The sequence below is a fragment of the Pseudophryne corroboree genome, chromosome 3 (genome assembly GCF_028390025.1).
Source record: "Pseudophryne corroboree isolate aPseCor3 chromosome 3, aPseCor3.hap2, whole genome shotgun sequence".
In the NCBI taxonomy this organism is placed as follows: Eukaryota; Metazoa; Chordata; class Amphibia; order Anura; family Myobatrachidae; genus Pseudophryne; species Pseudophryne corroboree.
This window is the reverse complement of record NC_086446.1, coordinates 364,098,024-364,117,986: the sequence shown is the minus strand read 5'-3', so window position 1 is coordinate 364,117,986 and position 19,963 is coordinate 364,098,024. Positions and strand designations below refer to the sequence as shown.

Below are 19,963 nucleotides of genomic sequence, written 5' to 3'. Positions count from 1 at the left end.
TTCAGTGTGCTGCAAATATTTGTGCTCAGTGTGCTGCAAATATGTGTGCTCCGTGTGCTTGCAAATATCTGTGCTCAGTGTGCTTGCAAATATCTACGTTCTCTGCCTGAAAAATGCTCCATATCTGTGCTGCATTGTAGTATAGGAGGACAGTGCAGAATTTTGCTGACCAGTGACCACCAGTATTATATAGCAGTACGGTACAGTAGTCCACTGCTCTACCTACCTCTGTGTCATCAAGTATACCATCCATCCATACCTGTGGTACATTTTAGTAATGCGCAGTATATATAGTAGGAGGACAGTTCAGAATTTTGCTGACCACCATTATATAATATATAGCAGTATGGTACAGTAGTCCACTGCTCTACCTACCTCTGTGTCATCAAGTATACTATCCATCCATACCTGTGGTGCATTTTAGTTGTGCGCAGTATACATAGTAGGAGGACAGTGCAGAATTTTGCTGACCAGTGACCACCAGTATTATATAGCAGTACGGTACAGTAGTCCACTGCTCTACCTACCTCTGTGTCATCAAGTATACCATCCATCCATACCTGTGGTACATTTTAGTAATGCGCAGTATATATAGTAGGAGGACAGTGCAGAATTTTGCTGACCACCAGTATATAATATATAGCAGTACGGTACAGTAGTCCACTGCTCTACCTACCTCTGTGTTGTCAAGTATACTATCCATCCATACCTGTGGTGCATTTTAGTTGTGCGCAGTATTATATAGTAGGAGGACAGTGCAGAATTTTGCTGACCACCAGTATATATATAGCAGTACGGTACAGTAGTCCATTGCTCTACCTCTGTGTCGTCAAGTATACTACAAAAGTTCAGTAAAATTACCCAAAAATCAAAATTAAAAGCATCTGATGAGAAGCCTAAACTTGCCAATATGCCATTTACGACACGGAGTGGCAAGGAACGGCCGAGGCCCTGGCCTATGTTCATGGCTAGTGGTTCAGATTCACAGGAGGATGGAAGCACTCACCCTCTCGCTAGAAAACTGCAGTGCCACTCCTAGATGGGCCAGGTGTTTGTGTCGGCCACTTGGGTCGTTTAGCTTAGCCATCCAGCGACCTTGGTGTACCTCTTTTTTTCTTTGCATCATGTGCTGTTTGGGGACTATTTTTTAAATCGGCCATCCTGTCTGACACTGCAGTGCCACTCCTAGATGGGCCAGGTGTTTGTGTTGGTCGCTTAGCTTAGCCATCCAGCAACCTTGGTGCACCTCTTTTTTTTCTTTGCATCATGTGCTGTTTGGGGACTATTTTTTAAATCGGCCATCCTGTCTGACACTGCAGTGCCACTCCTAGATGGGCCAGGTGTTTGTGTCGGCCACTTGGGTCGCTTAGCTTAGTCATCCAGCGACCTCGGTGCAAATTGTAGGACTAAAAATAATATTGTGAGGTGTGAGGTGTTCAGAATAGACTGGAAATGAGTGGAAATTATGGTTATTGAGGTTAATAATACTATGGGATCAAAATGACCCCCAAATTCTATGACCCGAATCCGACAAAAAATTTTCAGGGAGGTTTTGCCAAAACGTGTCCGAATTCAAAACATGGCCGCGGAACTGAATCCAAAACCAAAACACAAAACCCGAAAAATTTACGGTGCACATTATTACAAGCGTTTGGGTTCTGTTTGATGTAACAGTGTACTGTGAGATTATATAAATGAACTGGTACAAATAGAAGGCTATAGTAAAGATTTTTTGATTGAGCCAGTATGGACTTCCTGTGGGTGTGTCTTTCTGGGCATTGAGGGTATATAAGGCAACTTAGTGCAGACCTGAGGTATGGGTTCCTGGATGACTGCATAAACCTGTATTGTTGGTCTTGACAAAGGTCCAGCAAGGACCGAAACGTTGACAGTGACAACTCTATAAGATTTTATCTACATGATGAATCATGTGTGAGTTACAATAAATAAGCTTGAAAATGATTAATTTGTGGTGAGTGCCTATACCTTCTTCTACTTATATTGATTGGCTTGACAGCCTTCATGGAGCACCACCGAAAGTGATGTGGCAACAGTGAGTGTGGACGCTACAATGCATTATATATATATATATATATATATATAGAAAGACAGCATAAAGGGGCACTCACCAGAATTTTGCACGTAAAAAGCATTGAATATTTTATTTATACTTATCAAGGTAATTTCACAAGGAGAGTTCTTTCAACGTTTCGATCCATCAGGATCATCATCAGGAAAATACAGCATAGGCAGCATGTACAAAAAGTTGCATCCGTTCATGTACACCAGTATCTAATGGTCAATGCCTAACGGGCCTCCTAAAGTATCCCCAGCACATTCAAATCAACCAATCCCAGTGGTCATGCAATCAGTAAAGCTAATTGATTCATTAGGCTATTCCAACTCACAGAGGGGAGGTGCAATACAACCATACCTCACCATCTGAGTGCAACTGCCAGAGACACAGAACCAAAAGACCCCCATATAGATGGTACTTACCAAGAGACAGAGCTGGTAATACATTAAGGGCTGATACCCTTACCAAATGTGCCGGCGTGCGTTACAAATGTGTCCAAAGCTGAACACATTTGGTTTCCTGTGTAAGTTGCGGGCAGCGTCAGCTGTACGGCTCGTCGCGGCCGCGCCCGCCCATAGAGCACACAGGAAGCACCGCTGTGCGTTCCATTGAGTCCGTATGGAACGCACTGCACTTCCTGTTACATCCGCATCACTTCCGGAAGCGGCTACACAGCGCCGCTGGACGCTGAATGCATACAGGATACTTGTAGTCATAGCAACACTCAATTTGGGCTCATATTATCAGTAGTCAGGATAGTTATAAACAAACTATACACACATTGTATTATCCATCTACTGTTCTATATCAATATCCAAATTGCTGGTAAAAGTGTAGATATAAAAAACGAATTTAAATCTTATTGGATGTTTGTTAGCCTCATACAGAGCCTAAAGGTATCATGACTGCATATAAAATTGATTGTGCTGAGGTCACTGGGAGACCCGCTAGAGGAAGTTTTACATAATGTTTCAGAAAATGTGTCCACAAAAGTATGTGCATATCACATCGTGCATAACAGACACCACTACACCTTACTTATATATAATATTAAAACCTATAACAGAAAAGACAACCCATATAAATCTATTGTTAGATCTACCTACTCGCAGAAACCCCACAAAGCGGGTATTGTGAGGTAGATTTATATTAAATTAAAATTAAAAATGAGTGCGTTGGCGAAACATGCTTAGATTTGGAGAATCAAGAAAAATATTTTTACAATTTAGTGATCCCTATCTCAGACACTTGATTTAACGTAGAAAAACACTTAGAGGGTTATTCTCGTTTAAACCGTTGGGTGAAATTGTGCCCAAACGTTAAATCCATCTTGATTCCAACTTCTTGAGGATCAGTCCCCTGTCCCCACCGCGTGGCAGGGGTGGTACCCAATCAATAATACGACATTGCAGAGTAACTAGTTGATGTCACCTTGTTTCTGCTTTCGTTTGCATGTATTGTTACGTGCTAGAACTTATTCTTGTACAGAATCACTTTATGTATGAAAATAACTTTTACATTCAATGCGCAGGGACAGCGATGGGGTCCAATGTGGCCCCCATCTACGCAGGAGTGTTTATGCATGAATATCAGTCAAGGCATATCATTCCACACTTTGGTGATAGAATTCTTTACTATAAAAGATACATCGATGATGTTTTTCTTCTGTGGAAAGGCACTGAGGAGCATTTTAAACGCATGCTTAGTACATTGAATTCATTAGATAGTAGTGTTCGGTTCACTGGACAATGCAGTCATACCAATATTCAATTCTTGGATGTGATGATCAAAAGGGACGGCTCCCGATTAAGCACCACCCTTTACCGCAAAGACACAGACAGAAATACTATATTACACGCTAGAAGTAATCACCCGCCTCATCTAAAGAACAGTTTGCCCATTTCGCAATTTATGCGGGTTATTAGAAACAACTCCGATCCGGTTGTCGCGGAAACACAGTTGGCTGAAATGAGTCAACGTTTCTTTGAAAGGGGTTATGACAGCAAAACTATTGAAGGATGCCTCACCAGAGCACATAACAATACATGCAAACGAAAGCAGAAACAAGGTGATCGTTTAATCTTTGTAACACAGTATGATCAGAAATCATCAAAGGTTGCCAAAACGATAAAAAAGCATTGGGCGATTGTCTCTACAGACTCTTCATTAACTACCTTTAACACTGGTAATCCGATGATGTCGTACCGTAGAGGAAGAAACCTCAAACAACTCCTGATGCACCCGAGCAGGTTGCCCACTGTGGGTGAGAATACGTGGCTGATGACCCAGAAGCCTGGGTGCATTAAATGTACAGGGTGTACGACATGTCGCTCAAAGGTCCCTGGAACCACTTTCCCGCATCCTCAAACAGGAAGGCCTATCCGAATACGTTACAAGCTGCATTGCCGCATGGATCATGTGGTGCATCTTCTCACCTGTCCATGTGGGCTGTCGTATGTGGGGATGACGTCGTGCATGTTTCGAGAACGGATGGCCAACCACAGGATGACGATTACACAAGCTCTGTCTACAGGATCAACCGATAAACCCGTCGCGCAACATTTTCTAACCGCTGGACATCAACTAGTTACTCTGCAATGTCGTATTATTGATTGGGTACCACCCCTGCCACGCGGTGGGGACAGGGGACTGATCCTCAAGAAGTTGGAGTCAAGATGGATTTACCGTTTGGGCACAATTTCACCCAACGGTTTAAACGAGAATAACCCTCTAAGTGTTTTTCTACGTTAAAACAAGTGTCTGAGATAGGGATAACTAAATTGTAAAAATATTTTTCTTGATTCTCCAAATCTAAGCATGTTTCGCCAACGCACTCATTTTTAATTTTAATTTAATATAAATCTACCTCACAATACCCGCATTGTGGGGTTTCTGCGAGTAGGTAGATCTAACAATAGATTTATATGGGTTGTCTTTTCTGTTATAGGTTTTAATATTATATATAAGTAAGGTGTAGTGGTGTCTGTTATGCACGATGTGATATGCACATACTTTTGCGGACACATTTTCTGAAACATTATGTAAAACTTCCTCTAGCGGGTCTCCCAGTGACCTCAGCACAATCAATTTTATATGCAGTCATGATACCTTTAGGCTCTGTATGAGGCTAACAAACATCCAATAAGATTTAAATTCGTTTTTTATATCTACACTTTTACCAGCAATTTGGATATTGATATAGAACAGTAGATGGATAATACAATGTGTGTATAGTTTGTTTATAACTATCCTGACTACTGATAATATGAGCCCAAATTGAGTGTTGCTATGACTACAAGTATCCTGTATGCATTCAGCGTCCAGCGGCGCTGTGTAGCCGCTTCCGGAAGTGACGCGGATGTAACAGGAAGTGCAGTGCGTTCCATACGGACTCAATGGAACGCACAGCGGTGCTTCCTGTGTGCTCTATGGGTGGGCGCGGCCGCGACGAGCCGTACAGCTGACGCTGCCCGCAACTTACACAGGAAACCAAATGTGTTCAGCTTTGGACACATTTGGAACGCACGCCGGCACATTTGGTAAGGGTATCAGCCCTTAATGTATTACCAGCTCTGTCTCTTGGTAAGTACCATCTATATGGGGGTCTTTTGGTTCTGTGTCTCTGGCAGTTGCACTCAGATGGTGAGGTATGGTTGTATTGCACCTCCCCTCTGTGAGTTAGAATAGCCTAATGAATCAATTAGCTTTACTGATTGCATGACCACTGGGATTGGTTGATTTGAATGTGCTGGGGATACTTTAGGAGGCCCGTTAGGCATTGACCATTAGATACTGGTGTACATGAACGGAGGCAACTTTTTGTACATGCTGCCTATGCTGTATTTTCCTGATGATGATCCTGATGGATCGAAATGTTGAAAGAACTCTCCTTGTGAAATTACCTTGATAAGTATAAATAAAATATTCAATGCTTTTTACGTGCAAAATTCTGGTGAGTGCCCCTTTATGCTGTCTTTCTATACGTTGACGTCTGGACTAACACTCTGGACCTCTTGGGAGCCACCCCAGTCGATGTTATACTCCTTTGTGTGAGTGCGACCACATTTGGATTTATATATATATATATATATATATATATATATATATACACAGACAGATAAAGAAGAGGGGCACTCGCCAAGTTTTCATAAAAAAGTAGAAAAGTGTCTTTAACCCTTACATATTCATAGGACATTTGTCAAGATGCACAGCAGCACAACAGGAAAAGCTGAATACACAAGCAATCCAAAAATATCACAGATTTTTTTTACCTAAAATATGTAAGAATTAAAGACACTTTTCTACTTTTGCATGAAAATCTGGTGAGTTACCCTCCTCTTTATACGTGTGGACTTTTAGAAGGTCCCTGTGGGAGACTCCCCAGTCGCTGACTCTGACCTGGATTGAATGAGTGCAGCTTGAATTTACTTATTTATAGCTACAGTAGATAGATACAGGGGCGTAAGTTCATCCCAGTCGCCAGCAAACAAGTAGGGGTTAGTCTGTTTGTATCACACTGTAGGAGTTAGTCCTGGGCTACACACAGACTGGAAATATAATTTGATGGTGAGTGAGTTGCAAACGGATTTGCAGCTGGCCTGTGTTTGAAAAGAATGGGTGTGGGAGCTGATGATGTCTATGTTCCATCTCTTTGGTACTATGAATTGCCGATGATTACGCTGAATCAGGAGGCACAGAGGTAATCTTTTAACTCATTGGATGTATAACTGAGAGAAGATGAGGCTGATAAGATGGAAGATCGTAACATCAATGACATGGTAAAGAAAAACCACACCATGCAAAAACAAAAGCACCAGCTATGAAATAAAATGAAAAATAAGTATATGAATATTTTACAAAGTCATCTTTCCATGACAATGCCCCCAAACAATAAAATATGTCAAGTATTTCTCCCAGGTCTGATTTGCACAATGCCTGACTCCAGTTGACTCTTATTGGCTTGCTGCAGCAGCAGCATCTATTTGAAGACATGGCTGTCTCTGTAGGCAGTCACTGTGACAGCAATAGCCAATAGGAATCAGGCTGATTCTTATTGACTGAGTCTGTCACTTGTGATGCTGAAGGGCTGAGTTGATGGGGGAATGGGTTCATGCTTGGCTAGAGGAGCAGTGTGGCCAATGTTGGTACCAAGCCTGGCAGGCATAGCGGTAGCTGAAACTGGCTGCTATCACACCCACCGCACTGAAGCTGCTGCTGGTCTTGGGAGTTCCTCTCTGATAAGTCATTCTAGCTGTGGCAGTTTATACAGGTTTTATATTTTTTGTGGGGGGCAATGTTTGTTTTTTCCTGTTTGGGTCAATATGTTTTACTCCTGTGGGGGTAATGTGTTTTACTCCAGTGTGGGGCAATGTGTTTGAGGCTGGTTCCTGTGTGGAGCTAATTTTTTTTTAAAAGTTTTTTTTCCCATGGGGGCCAATGTTTTTTTAGTTTCTTTCCTGTGTGGGGCAATGTGTTTATTAATGTTGGGGCCAATGTGTGATTTCAGCAGAAAGTCCCTAGCACACTTTGTGGCAAGGTCATGCTCCATTTTTGTTACATCATGCCCCCTTTTTAAGGTACACATCTGCTGTGCATGCTAATGTCCAGCCTAGGCAAATCACGAAAGCTTTTCAGATTTCAAAGCATATTGCTGACTCCTAAAAGTGAATCTACACCTGACATATTGTAACCCGTGCTTTTTTTCTTCTGCAGATAGTCTATTAAGTGTTTTTGTCATGTCAAAGTCGAAAAATATCATGATTCATATGCCTTGTATTAACCCCTAATGTGTGCGCATGCTGCTCATCGCCTGGTCCCCCGTGCGTACACATCCCCGCAGGTTTTGTAAGGGACGCTTCAGCGTCTCGTGCGCATGGGATGTGTAAATGCGGCGGAGTTTGTGAGCTTGTAGCGTGCGACTCGATCGTGACATATTAAACCCAAATAGCGTATATTATAGTTAATATTCCCCTTAACAATGTCAGCAAGTATGGTAAATTTAAAACTTCTTGGACAGAGAGATTCCTCTTTGCATGCTGGGAGGGCTCAGACAAAGGTTGGAGGGTAGTGTTTGGTGTCCAGCTGTGGGGTATTGAAGGGGTGTTGTGCCTATGATAGTTGGGAGGGATTCGCATGTTCCTGCGCATGGTTATGTGCAGAGGTAGAGAATAAGATGGATTATATTCAGAATTAAATTAGAAATAAGTGCAGGGTAAGTAAATGGAATTCAGTCATTTATTTCCCACAGACTGAATACAATGGCCTTATTTACACTAAGGTTTGAGATTCTAGGAAGAGGGCTTACACCTTTGTTTATGAATAGGACCAGGTTTCTCTCCAGAATAATGAGTGCTGAGTTGTCAATTGTCTCAACTGAAGGTGGGGTAAACAAAGCCCAGAGACAGAGTTTGTTTGGAAGATCCAAAACAATAGCTTTCCACAATACAACCAGACAGAGAGGAATTTAGAATACTTACAAGTCCTAGCCATCGCCCACTTCTTGAACTAACCAATGATCCCCGGTGCAGTACATGTCCCACCCCCTAACCAATGGAAAGAGAGCACACAGTGTCTATTGTAGTATGTCTTGAGTTAGTAAATAAATATAGCTTGCAATAGGCTTGGTCACACAAGACTCTGCAAGGTTTTCACACTGAAGGCTGGAGCCCTGGTCCAGGAGCGCCTGCGAATCATTCCCACGTGTGTAAGTTTCTCTGTGGCCATTTCGTTACTCTGTATGTATGCAATTGTTCTCTTTTAGTTATCCTATAAGTGTTTGCCATTTATTCTCTTTGTGTTTATTCTATTCGTGATCGTTCACTATTGTGTATACTTCTGTTTAGTTAGTCTGTTTAGTCATTAATGTTAGGACTGTAGTGTATAAGCTGTTAACTGTACTTTTCCCTTTTACTTACTAAAATCATCTAGTAAAGGTGTTGGAACCTTTGCAAGGAGTGTGTGTTTTACTAGTTATTATATAGGGTTTCTGAGCGTCTTAATCGCTCCAACAGCTTTCATATGATAAGGGTTAACCAGTGTTACATTGTGGTAATATTACAGTAATAAGGTTTACAGCATAAGCATACCCTTACAGTGTGTTGATAACGAGGTTTTCTGTGTGTAATTCAGTGAGCGTCAGCGCCGCTCGTATCCCGCTCTCGCGGTACAGCGTCTGCTACGCTAAGTGCGTACCATTACGGCTCCTCGTGCGCCTATTGCGTACATTGTCTTTAATAAGTATATAGCTTAGGTTCAAGGTAAATATTTAGCTTTATCAGTCATCAGTAGTATTCGTAATTAGTTTATGACACTGTTAGTTACTATTAAATATTGATATTGTGGTTTTACTAGTGTCATACAGATTCAGAATGATTTACCGGCAGATGGGATGCCAGCTGTCAATATCCTGACAGCGGCATCCCACTCTCCAGAATGCCGGCAGCTGGGTGAGTGCAATCAGTCCCTTTGTGGGCTCGGTGGTTTGATGCGCACACCACAGTATCTATTCCCCCTCTATGCTTGTTGTGGACACCCACGAGTGAGAATAGTCCTGTTGCGATGGGATTCCGCCTTGCGCCATTGTTGGCTGTCAGTATCCAAACCGCTGGGATCCCAACAGCCGGCAAATTAAACTCATCCCTGTCATACTAATGTATGTTGTTTTTTTGTACATGCTTTATTATAGATGAGCGGATTCGGTTTTACTCTGATTTACTCGGTTCTTAAAACGGCACCTTATTGGCTCATGGATGTCACGTGTTTTGGATAGCCAATCAGATGCCGTTTTGAGAACAGAGTAAATCCGAGTAAAACCGAATCCTCTCATCTCTATGTTTTATATGTATTAGTAGTGATCAAAAGGATAAACTTACCCATACATTTCAAAACATCAATATTTTCAGTCTGTTTGAAAATAACTTCTCCAATCTTGGACCTTTAAATGTTAAATAGAAAAAAATATCATAAAATTACATATACAAATAATTGCAGTAAGTAACCATTCTTCTATCAACGTTGTGGATATGAAGTCATAGGCGGATCCAGGGGGGGCACTCGGGCCCATGCCGCCCCTGTGGTTTCTGACTTCTTTTTTTCACTGCTATTTCCATCAGTCAGACTTGATAAAAGAACCAGCAGGCACTAGGACCCACCGCGGCTATAAAAGCAAGTCCTTGTGGTACCAATGGGGAGGCTGGAGCTACAGCTCACACCGCAACCTACCTCCCCAAGCTGGCCAGAGTCCAGCCCAGGCGCGGGGTTCAAATGCCAACATCGAGTAAGACTGTTACTTATGACGGCGCAGAAGGCTTCATTAGCCCTCACTGCGCAACACAGTTTCCCAGCGCTTCCTCCTCCACTTCCTTTACTACCATGCTAGGTGCAGTCACACTCAGCCTCAGCTTTGAGAAGGCGGTCCGTGTGATTGTGACAGGGCTGTCCTGCAGATGTCTTATGCTACTTGTTGGAGATCCAGCTGGCTGCTTCTGCTAATCAAAGATGGGCAGTTCGTGTCCTGCATTCTGAGTCTCAAAACAAGGCAGTGGCTTGCGATGAGGTCAGTGGCTGGTGAGGCACTACAGCCATAATGTCCGCCGAATCCTTCCGATGATCCCTACCGCCGCTAAGCTAATGCCCGCTACTGCCTCTGAGCCGATGCCCACTGCCACCGTCAATGGCTTACAAACTCACCCACCATCAACTGACCAGCTCTCCTCCACTAATTTGCATCTCAGTCCGATGCCGCCAATGCCTGCTACCTGCCTGCTCATCATACTTGTGATATACTGTATTGTACATTTTTATAGAAAAAAAATAAAAAAAATAGTGTTTGGGACTGGGAAGGGAGTGGGAGGAGGACGTGAATGCAATTTTGTTGTCCAGGACTACCATTAACTTAATGGAGAAGGGTTTGAATGGGTTAAAAAAAATGTAAAAAAATGCGTGAGATCCCCCCTCCTAAGTATAACCAGCCTCAGGCTCTTTGAGCCGGTCCTGGTTGTTTAAATAGTGGGAAGAAAATTGAACATGGGTTCCCCGTATTTAGACAACTAGCACAGGCTCTTAGTCTGGTCCTGGTTCCAAAAATACGGGGGACAAAGATGTAGGGGACCCCATATTTTTAAAACCAGCACTGGGCTCCACTAGCCAGGGACATAATGCCACAGCCGGGGGACACATTTATGTAGGTCTCTATGGCCGTGGCATTACCCCTCCAACTAGTCACCAATGGCTGGGATTCCCTGGAGGAGTGGGGACCCCTTAAATCAAGGATTCCCCCCCCCCTCCAGGCACCCAAGGTCCAGGGGTGAAGCCCGAGGAAATAACGGGCACGCTGGTTCCGTAGTTCGACAAAAAAAATACCCAAATAAAAACACAACTCACACACCTTGAAAGTAAAAATTTATTAAAACACACTTACACACTCACACATACAGTACTTACCTACATCCCACGCCGATCACGTCCACTTGTCCATGTAGAATCCAAGAGGTGTACCTGTAAACATGAGAGAGAGATTACTCACCTACATCCCACGCCGATCACGTCCGCTTGTCCATGTAAAATCCAAAAGGGGTACCAGTTTAAATTAAACTAATACTTACAAATTTTGTTAATCCACTGGAGGGTGAAAAGCATGAATAATCCCAAGGAGAGTGAGAGTGAGAGAGAGAGAGTGAGAGAGAGTGTGAGAGAGAGAAAGAGAGAGAGAGTGTGAGAGAGATTACCGCATAGGAGATCATTCCCACTCCTCCGCTTTCGACGCTGTACACGGAAGCACTGCCAGTGACCAGGGCCGGCAACAGAAATCTTGGGGCCCGGTACGCTGATACCTCTGTGGGCCCCCCTCCCACACACACATGCCAGTATTTTGTACTTCCATGCACCAGGACAGGGGTTGGAAGGAGTGTGTAGATGCGGCAAATGTACTACAGTAAATGCAAAATGCTGAATACTGATTAAAAAATTTAAAAAAGGGCAGATGTAATGCATGCACATGCATCCATGGGGGGGGGGGGAGGTTGAAATAGTGGCCACACAGAGGGGGTGATACAAAAGCTGAGACAGAACACAGAGGGGGGTGACACAATGGCTGGGTCAGAACACAGAGGGGGGTGACACAAAGACTGGGTCAGAACACAGAGGGTGTTGGGTAACAGTGACTGAATACGGGGGGGGGCGGGTGACATAAAGGCTGGTACAGTACACAGAGGCGGGGTGAAATAGTGACAGAACACAGGTGGGGTGACACAATGGCTGGAACTGAACACGGGGGGGGGGTAATGGAATAGGGACAGAACACGGGGGGATGGAATAGTGACAGAACATGGGGGGTGGCACAATGGCTGGGACTGAACATGGGGTGGAATGGAATAGGGACAGAGCATGGGGGGATGGCATAGTGACGGTAACATGGGGGTGACACAATGCCTCGGACTGAACATGGGGGGAGGGGAATGGAATAGGGACCGAACACGGGGGGGATGGAATAGTGACAGAGCATGGGGGGTTGATACAATGGCCAGGACCTCTGGTCAAACCTGCATCCACCTAATAGGGATGCTGAGTTACTGGCTCCGGTCACGGTGCACTGCTGATGAGGGACTCTGGGTCTGGGCCTGGGCCTCTGTCTGGGGCTTCATGCAGACGTGGAGGTGCAAGGCGTGGCTGGCCGCAGCAGCAATATTAGGCACTGCGGGGCATAATTGAGCGGAGTTTACCTGCATACCGCACTCACCGGGGGAAGAGGGGGGCTCGCTTGCTGGAGCCTGGGCTGCTCCACTAACTGTAAGTGCTGGAGAGGAGCTGCACTTTATAGTCACATAGCTGCCGGTGCCACTGCGCCTGTCAGGCAGCCGGCAGCATCAGTCACAGCAGAGACAGGGCGGGTGAGGACGGAGGACTCTGATAGGATGGGAGGTCCGGATGGGGCCAACTGGCAGACAGATGACGCTGGGCTGGGGGCACTGAGGGGTGACCACTGGGCCGAGGGGGGGTGGGGGGGCGTGCGCAGAATAAAAAAAAAGACAGTTCGTTACTGTTAATGATTACTTACAACTACGAAGCAGGCGGCCAGCGGGTGGCGCGATGCCGCGATTTATATTATTTAAATCTAAGACGTGCTACCGTACCTTGCAGTACGGGTGTCCCCTTTGACACCCCCTGTCGCCGGGCCTGCCAGTGACAGAAGGATGCAGTCACTGTCAGTGCTGCAGCTGCTGCCCAATCACAGAGACAGGGGCGTGCTTTCATATATGCTGAAAGCATGTCCCTGCTGCTCTGTGGCACTTGTACTGAAGCCGCTTCCACTGTTATTTTTCATGGCCTTTTCCAGTCCTCTGATTGGCTCCGCCCCCTATCTGCCCCCTGCTTCCGGACTTTTACAATGGCCAGCGTGCAGCACCGCCCTCATTGACAAGGTATGTACATTGTCAAATGATTAGAATAATATAAAGAACATACTTATGACACAGAATATGTGACATAAGTATCTTCTTTTTATTCTTTTTATCATTAATAACGGGTAGGCACTGCCTCCCCTGCCTCCCCTGACTGCATGTCCCTGAAACAAGGTATGCTGCACCTGCCACTTTAATAATTATATTGTGCCGGGGCTGCGCTTCCAGGATCCCATAACTAATGGAATCAGAGACCAACATTTCAAGGCCCAATCAGCCTTTTCATCAGGGTGAAAACATCGGCAATAAACCAGGATGCACTTCTACCACCAATCATTACCTGATGGCGTATTCTGTGAGGCCACGCCCCCTGTGATACCACACCCCTTATCTGGGAGCACACGTGCCTTAGGTGAATGTAAACATAACTATTACTGTTACCCTAGCATGGTGCCCCCCATTTCATTTTTTTCTGGATCCGCCCCTGTGTGAAGTACTCAACCATGTCCAGAGCCAGCCCCAGAAGAACTTGTTACATTTGCCATGTAAAACATTCATTATTGTAAGAAAGGTGATTTGAAGCAGTGTGTTGGTGCAAGTGCTTCCCAGGCTCGCTTGCTGGAATCAATAAATGTTATATGTACACTTTTATTTCTGAATAATGTTATTTAAGGTTACTAGAGCCTGCATTGTACGGTTTGCATTAGATTTGAACTATAATGCATCTTAAAAATATTTTCTACCTTCTGTTGATCTGCAACTTTTCCTAGGGGCAGCAGCCGCCGCTGAAGGGAACACAAGTAGAAGAGCAGGAGCACAATCCAGCTACAGGAGCTGAATAGTATATGCAGTGTTGCCCCCTGGACTTATACTTCTCACAGTCAGTCGCTCACCCATTTATTTATTATTATTATTATTATTTATTACCAGTTATTTATATAGCGCACACATATTCCGCAGCGCTTTACAGAGAATATTTGGCCATTCATATCAGTCCCTGCCCAAGTGGAGCTTACAATCTATATTCCCTATCACATGTACACGCACACATTCACGCTAGGGTTAATTTTGTTGAGAGCCAATTAACCTACCAGTATATTTTTGGATTGTGGGAGGAAACCGGAGTACCCGGGGGAAACCCACGCAAGTACGGGGAGAATATACAAACTCCACACAGTTAGTGCCATGGTGTGAATCGAACCCATGACCTCAGTGCTGTGAGGCAGTAATGCTAACCATTACACCATCCGTACTGCCCATGATCATAAGTGAAGATACTAGTACATTGGCAGTGGGCAGCCAATGAAGTGTGCAGGTTTACAGGGAAGCATCATCAAGGGTTGGAGAAGCCACACATACTAGGAACAAAGAGGTGATCTTGAAAGCCACAAGGAGGGGGATGGCCCAGCACAGCTGCTGCAATCACAATACACAAATGGTGTTTAAACGGTATCCGGTCTCTAGGTCGACCACACTTAGGTTGACCTTCATTAGGTCGACCACTATTGGTCAACATGCATTAGGTCGACATGGTCTATAGGTTGACATGGTCACTAGGTCGACATGGTCTATAGGTTGACATGGTCACTAGGTCGACATGTACTAGGTCAACATGTTAAAATGTCGACATGAGTTTTTCACAATTTTTTTGCTTTTTTTTTACTTTTTCATACTTTACGATCCACGTGTACTACAATTGGGAATAGTAACCTGTGCGGAGCACAGCGGTAGTGGAGCAAGGCACCTTGCCCGAAGCGTGGCGAGCAAAGCGAGCCATGCGAGGGGACATGGTGCACTAATTGGGGTTCCTGGTCACTTTACGAAGAAAGCGACACCAATTTTAAAAAAAAACTCATGTCGACCTTTTTCCATCCCCTATCATCCACACCTGTTTTAAACAAACACACAAACCTACTGTAAGTCACTAAGTTTCTAGGAAAAAAAGAAAAAAACTAAATAAAAGTAAAAGAAGGAAACCAGTCCAGTTCTAATGATGTGTTAGAACTGACCAGGGAGCAGGGAGAGATAGTGGTCACTGACCATGGCATGCGGATAGGGTAGGCAAGAGAGACAGAGCCTCACCTATCATGGTCCAGTATAGTGTACTTCAGAGCAGGGCTGTTTCTAGCCAATTTGGCTTCCAGTGCGAGATTTAAAAATGTGCCCCCCATTGACATAAAAAAATTGCCACCTCCCCATATATATAAAAAATACAAAGGGGGCATGGTCTCGCTAATATGGGCATGGCCTTGCCTGAAAAGACTACCTTACAGCCCAGTTTTTGTCCCTGCATTAACAGATCACGGCCACCACAGGGAAAAAATAAATTCCACCATATTAAGCCCAACACAGTAATGCCCCCTGCACCATATTATGCCACACACCACAATGCCCTCAATACATTATGCCTACAGTAAAGCTTCTAATTACTTTTAAATTACCTGCTTGTTGCCAAGGGTTTCACACTCTGGGTGTCAAGCTGGTTCCCAGGGGTTTCATGCTCTGGGATCCCTGCTGGTTGCCAAGGGTTTCATGCTCTGGGACGGGTGTCATGATTGTTGCCACTGCTGTGTAATGCCAGTTGCCAGGGCTGTTTAAATTAAACAGCCCTGGCAACTGGCAGTACACAGCCCTGGCAACTGGCATTACACCAAGTAATATCAGTTGCCAGAGCTGTGTAATGCTAGTTGCAGGGCTGTGTAGTGCTCTTTGGGGTGTTTATAGTGCCTGCCCAGCCACCCGCCAGCATCTCCCTCCTCCGCCGCCCGCCATCCCGCCCATGACTCTGTCCTAGTGTCCTGGTTCCCCCTCATCCCTGTCATTAGTACTCCGATTGGGGATGGAGTTTCAAGTAATGACACGCATCATTATGTGAAACTCCGTCCCCCGAGCAGAGTAGTAATGATGAGGAGGGGGGGGGGGAAGCACCAGGAGCCACGGTGGGTGCCCCATGCGACGGCCCGCCTCACCAGCAGGAAGAAAAGGCTCTGCTTCAGAATTTTAACTATAAAAATCATTAGAATACAACAATTATATTTAGAACTTATTTATAACTTATCTTTCTATTATTTATATAATCTTTGTATTATTCTAATCATGTTTATAGTAAAAATTCACTTCCAAATCATGTGTATGTATGTGTGCGTAGATCTGGCTCTCATACTAGCCAGTGCCTCCCCAGCCATTGACCTCACTGGTCATTGATGCTTTCTGCAATACATCGTGTTCATTGATGCTTTCTGTATTATAGTACGGTCACTGATGCTTTCTGTATAATATAGTGGTCATTGCAATGCTCTGTGGTGGGTGAGGTAGTGTAGTACAGGGAGTGATACTTATCTTTTGAGCCTTGAGACATTTAAAAGTGAAGAAACACCAGAACTAGAGAACAATACAATAAATACGTTTTGCCCACACCCAGCAAATATTTCAGTCTTAACAATTAGCAAGTCAAAGGTTACCGCTATGTACTGATCAGTGCACGGACAGACACTAAGCTTAGTCTTTGCTCCGGTGGCAGGAAGCCTAACTTCACCCTTGAAGCATAGAGTATCTGAAATTCAAACAAGTTAATTTTATAAACTAATTTTAAAGACATGTTACCTAACAAAAAGATTCTTCTCCACATTGGTGAGATTCCTGTAAGGTGTGCTCATGCTCCTTAATGAAATAAAAGCCTCACAAGCTACACCTGGTGGTTTGATACAGTAGAAGAGTTCTTCATATTTCTTGTCCTCATATGCACATATTTCGGTTTGTGAATCTATATGAAATCCACATTGTGTTTGAACTTCTTGACTTTTATTGAGGAATTTTCCTGTGTAACTAATATATTTGTATCCAGAATTCCTTGCTTTCCATAAAGCAGACACGGCTTCACTTGGATGCATCAAAAGGATGGATATCTGTACAGGACCTTCCCAAAACAGAGTGAAATAGACATTATAAGTCCCATTATTAAAATCTTCAATGTTTCCAGAAGCTCCAGCACCAAGTTTTGGGGAAAAAATTCGGGCCCTTAAAAAGTCTCCTCCATAGGTCTTCTTTTTACCCAAATAATTGAACATTTCAACTTGAACAGTTATGATGTCTCCTACACAGTACTTTTCTTTATAGTCTATAATGGTTGCTGTGCTCTTGTTAGCACTGGTTGTTTCATTTAAATACATAAAGTTGATATTTGGAATTTTTTGGTTCATGAATGTCAGTGCCTGTAGCTGGTTTATTTGCTGGTCTTTCTTCTCAGGTTCAGTTTCAATTGTCATGATATCTACTTGACCCTAGCAGAGAGCAGATAATGTTTTACATAAGGAATTCAAAACTTTAAAGATAATGGGAAATTAACAATACTTCAATTGATAGTCAATATATAGATGGGTCTACAGATACAGAGAATTATTTATTTAGTCAAAAAGAACATACTGTACCTTGAAATTTTTTAGATGAATGATGAAGCCAAATACCATGTTGAAAATTATTGCAAGAGCCAAAAGTTTTTTAAACCCTTTGTTTTCAAATTTGAACATTTTTCTAATTGTCCTGAAATAAAAATTAATAGAAATAATTGATTCCATGATATGTAGAAAATGAGAAAAACTAATAAAAGGCTGGATAGTAGACAAGAGGGGCAAAAAAGCAGATATTAGTATGGGTGATAGTCAAGGATAATTGGAGCAGGTAGATTTATGTCTGGCAGCATGCAAAACTAACCAAAATGAGAAGGGTCAGAAAATGATTCTGGGTGCAAATGCCTAGGCAAACAAACTCTCTTACAGAATACTTACTCACTCTTCAATATAGTGGATGCCTTTCCTACATTCCACCCACTTGCTATTGCGAGACTTTAAGCTTGATGATATGAATCACAGGTCTGAGAGGAGGGGAAAAGGCCACTTTGATGTGATTCTATAAAATTCATGTAATTTTGGTTAGGCCCCTGCTCTTAGTCCCATTATACATGACATGCTGTGTGGGGACAGGGTATAATGACTTGAAGTGTCCAGTACAGCCCCTGTCAGCTGCATATCTCATTTGAGCACTCTCCCAGATGGAGGAAAATAAATGATAGCAAGTATGTCTAACTAGCTAAATACTCCTAGCAACAACAAATCCCACCAGAGTATAAGTACAGTCCATACAGCACTGACCAGTAATGCTTAGCACCTACTATCAGAAAAAAAGGTTGTCATGTCATGTCACACAATTAAAACATAAGTTAGAATATGATTTATAGACTGCATATTGGAAAAGGCACTATGAATGGTAAGTCCTGAATAAATGTATACAATTTGTCAGTTTAAGAGAAGAATTTGGAGCGCAGGGCCCAAAGGTTTTGGGGCATATAGCAAATTTTTTGCACCATATTAGTATTTTTTTTTAACCTAAGTAACACTTTTTGACATTCTAATTATTACCTTTTACCTACTGTATGTAATACTCTTAACACATAGGTGCTGCTGCTTCTTATGTAATACTTAAAACTATCACTGGTGTGATGCCTTGGGGTGGTTGGCTTGTACTGGCCTGGGAGGGGGGGGGATTCACATAGCCCTGGGCTTGAGCCTTAGTTTAAGGGACCCACCAGATGAGGTCACCTGGTCGCGGTGGGTGGGCCAATATTTTTAGCCGTCACTTATGCTAGGTACCTCGATTTTGCTATATGCTGTGGTTATAACAGTGGTTAGTACTATAGAGTGTGCATCTGCATTTTCTATTTTCTGTGTGGAACTATAAGTGTCAGAATGGTAGCACCTCTTATTACATTTTGAATTAAGGTGTGCAGTCCTGTCCCCCTCCCATAACTTATAATATATTTACATTAATAATTATTAAGGCAAAACATAAAAATAATTCTAAGACAAAAATAAACACAAATAGCTTGTATGAAAAAAAAGTGCAGTAAAAGTAAGAATAAAATAAAACAAAAAACTCCTACTGTGCATTTACTTTACTTTTATTTTGATACAAAATGTGTGCAGATATTATTTCTATACTTTGTTTTTTAGTATATATTAGAGATGTGCACATTCAATTTGTATTAAAGCGAAAATACCCGACTTTGGGTTTTCCAAGGAGAACTGAATCTTGACGTGGCTTTTCCTGCCAACATCTTATCTCAAAATAAGGCAAAACTTAATTTATATATCTGGATATCCCAGATCTTGCTTATTTTGGATTGCATATAACATACTTCCCAACTTTGCTGGGGTACAGGGAGGGACATTAGCGCGCGCTGAAGGCGCGTTCCCAAAATTAGGGGGCATGGCCTATCATAAAGGGGGTGTAGCCTTGCAGCAAGTGCCGCAATTGCAATCCACGCCCCTCATTTTTGTCATTATCGTGGCATGAACAGCGCTCAGAGAGCTGCTGCTTATTCCCCCTGTCCCTGTCTGCCATGAATAGATGCTGTGGCCATGCGCACAGCATCTATTCACCACTGCTCTGCTCAGAGCAGCGAGTGACGGGGGGGGGGATATCCCAACTGCTCCCC

General features: G+C 43.4%; 1 protein-coding gene across 1 annotated transcript in view; it reads right to left on the bottom strand.

Annotated features, from left to right (window-relative positions):
• Nucleotides 1-17,672, bottom strand: part of LOC135057790 (NXPE family member 1-like) — an 83,691-nt gene extending 66,019 nt beyond the window's left edge. The window contains exons 1-2 of the mRNA XM_063963543.1: nt 17,077-17,672; nt 9,949-10,010 (exon numbers count right to left, since the gene is read on the bottom strand). Of these exons, the coding sequence (XP_063819613.1) occupies nt 9,949-10,010; nt 17,077-17,672 (658 nt within the window). The remainder of the gene's footprint in view (nt 1-9,948; nt 10,011-17,076) is intronic.
• Nucleotides 17,673-19,963: the final 2,291 nt, after the last annotated feature.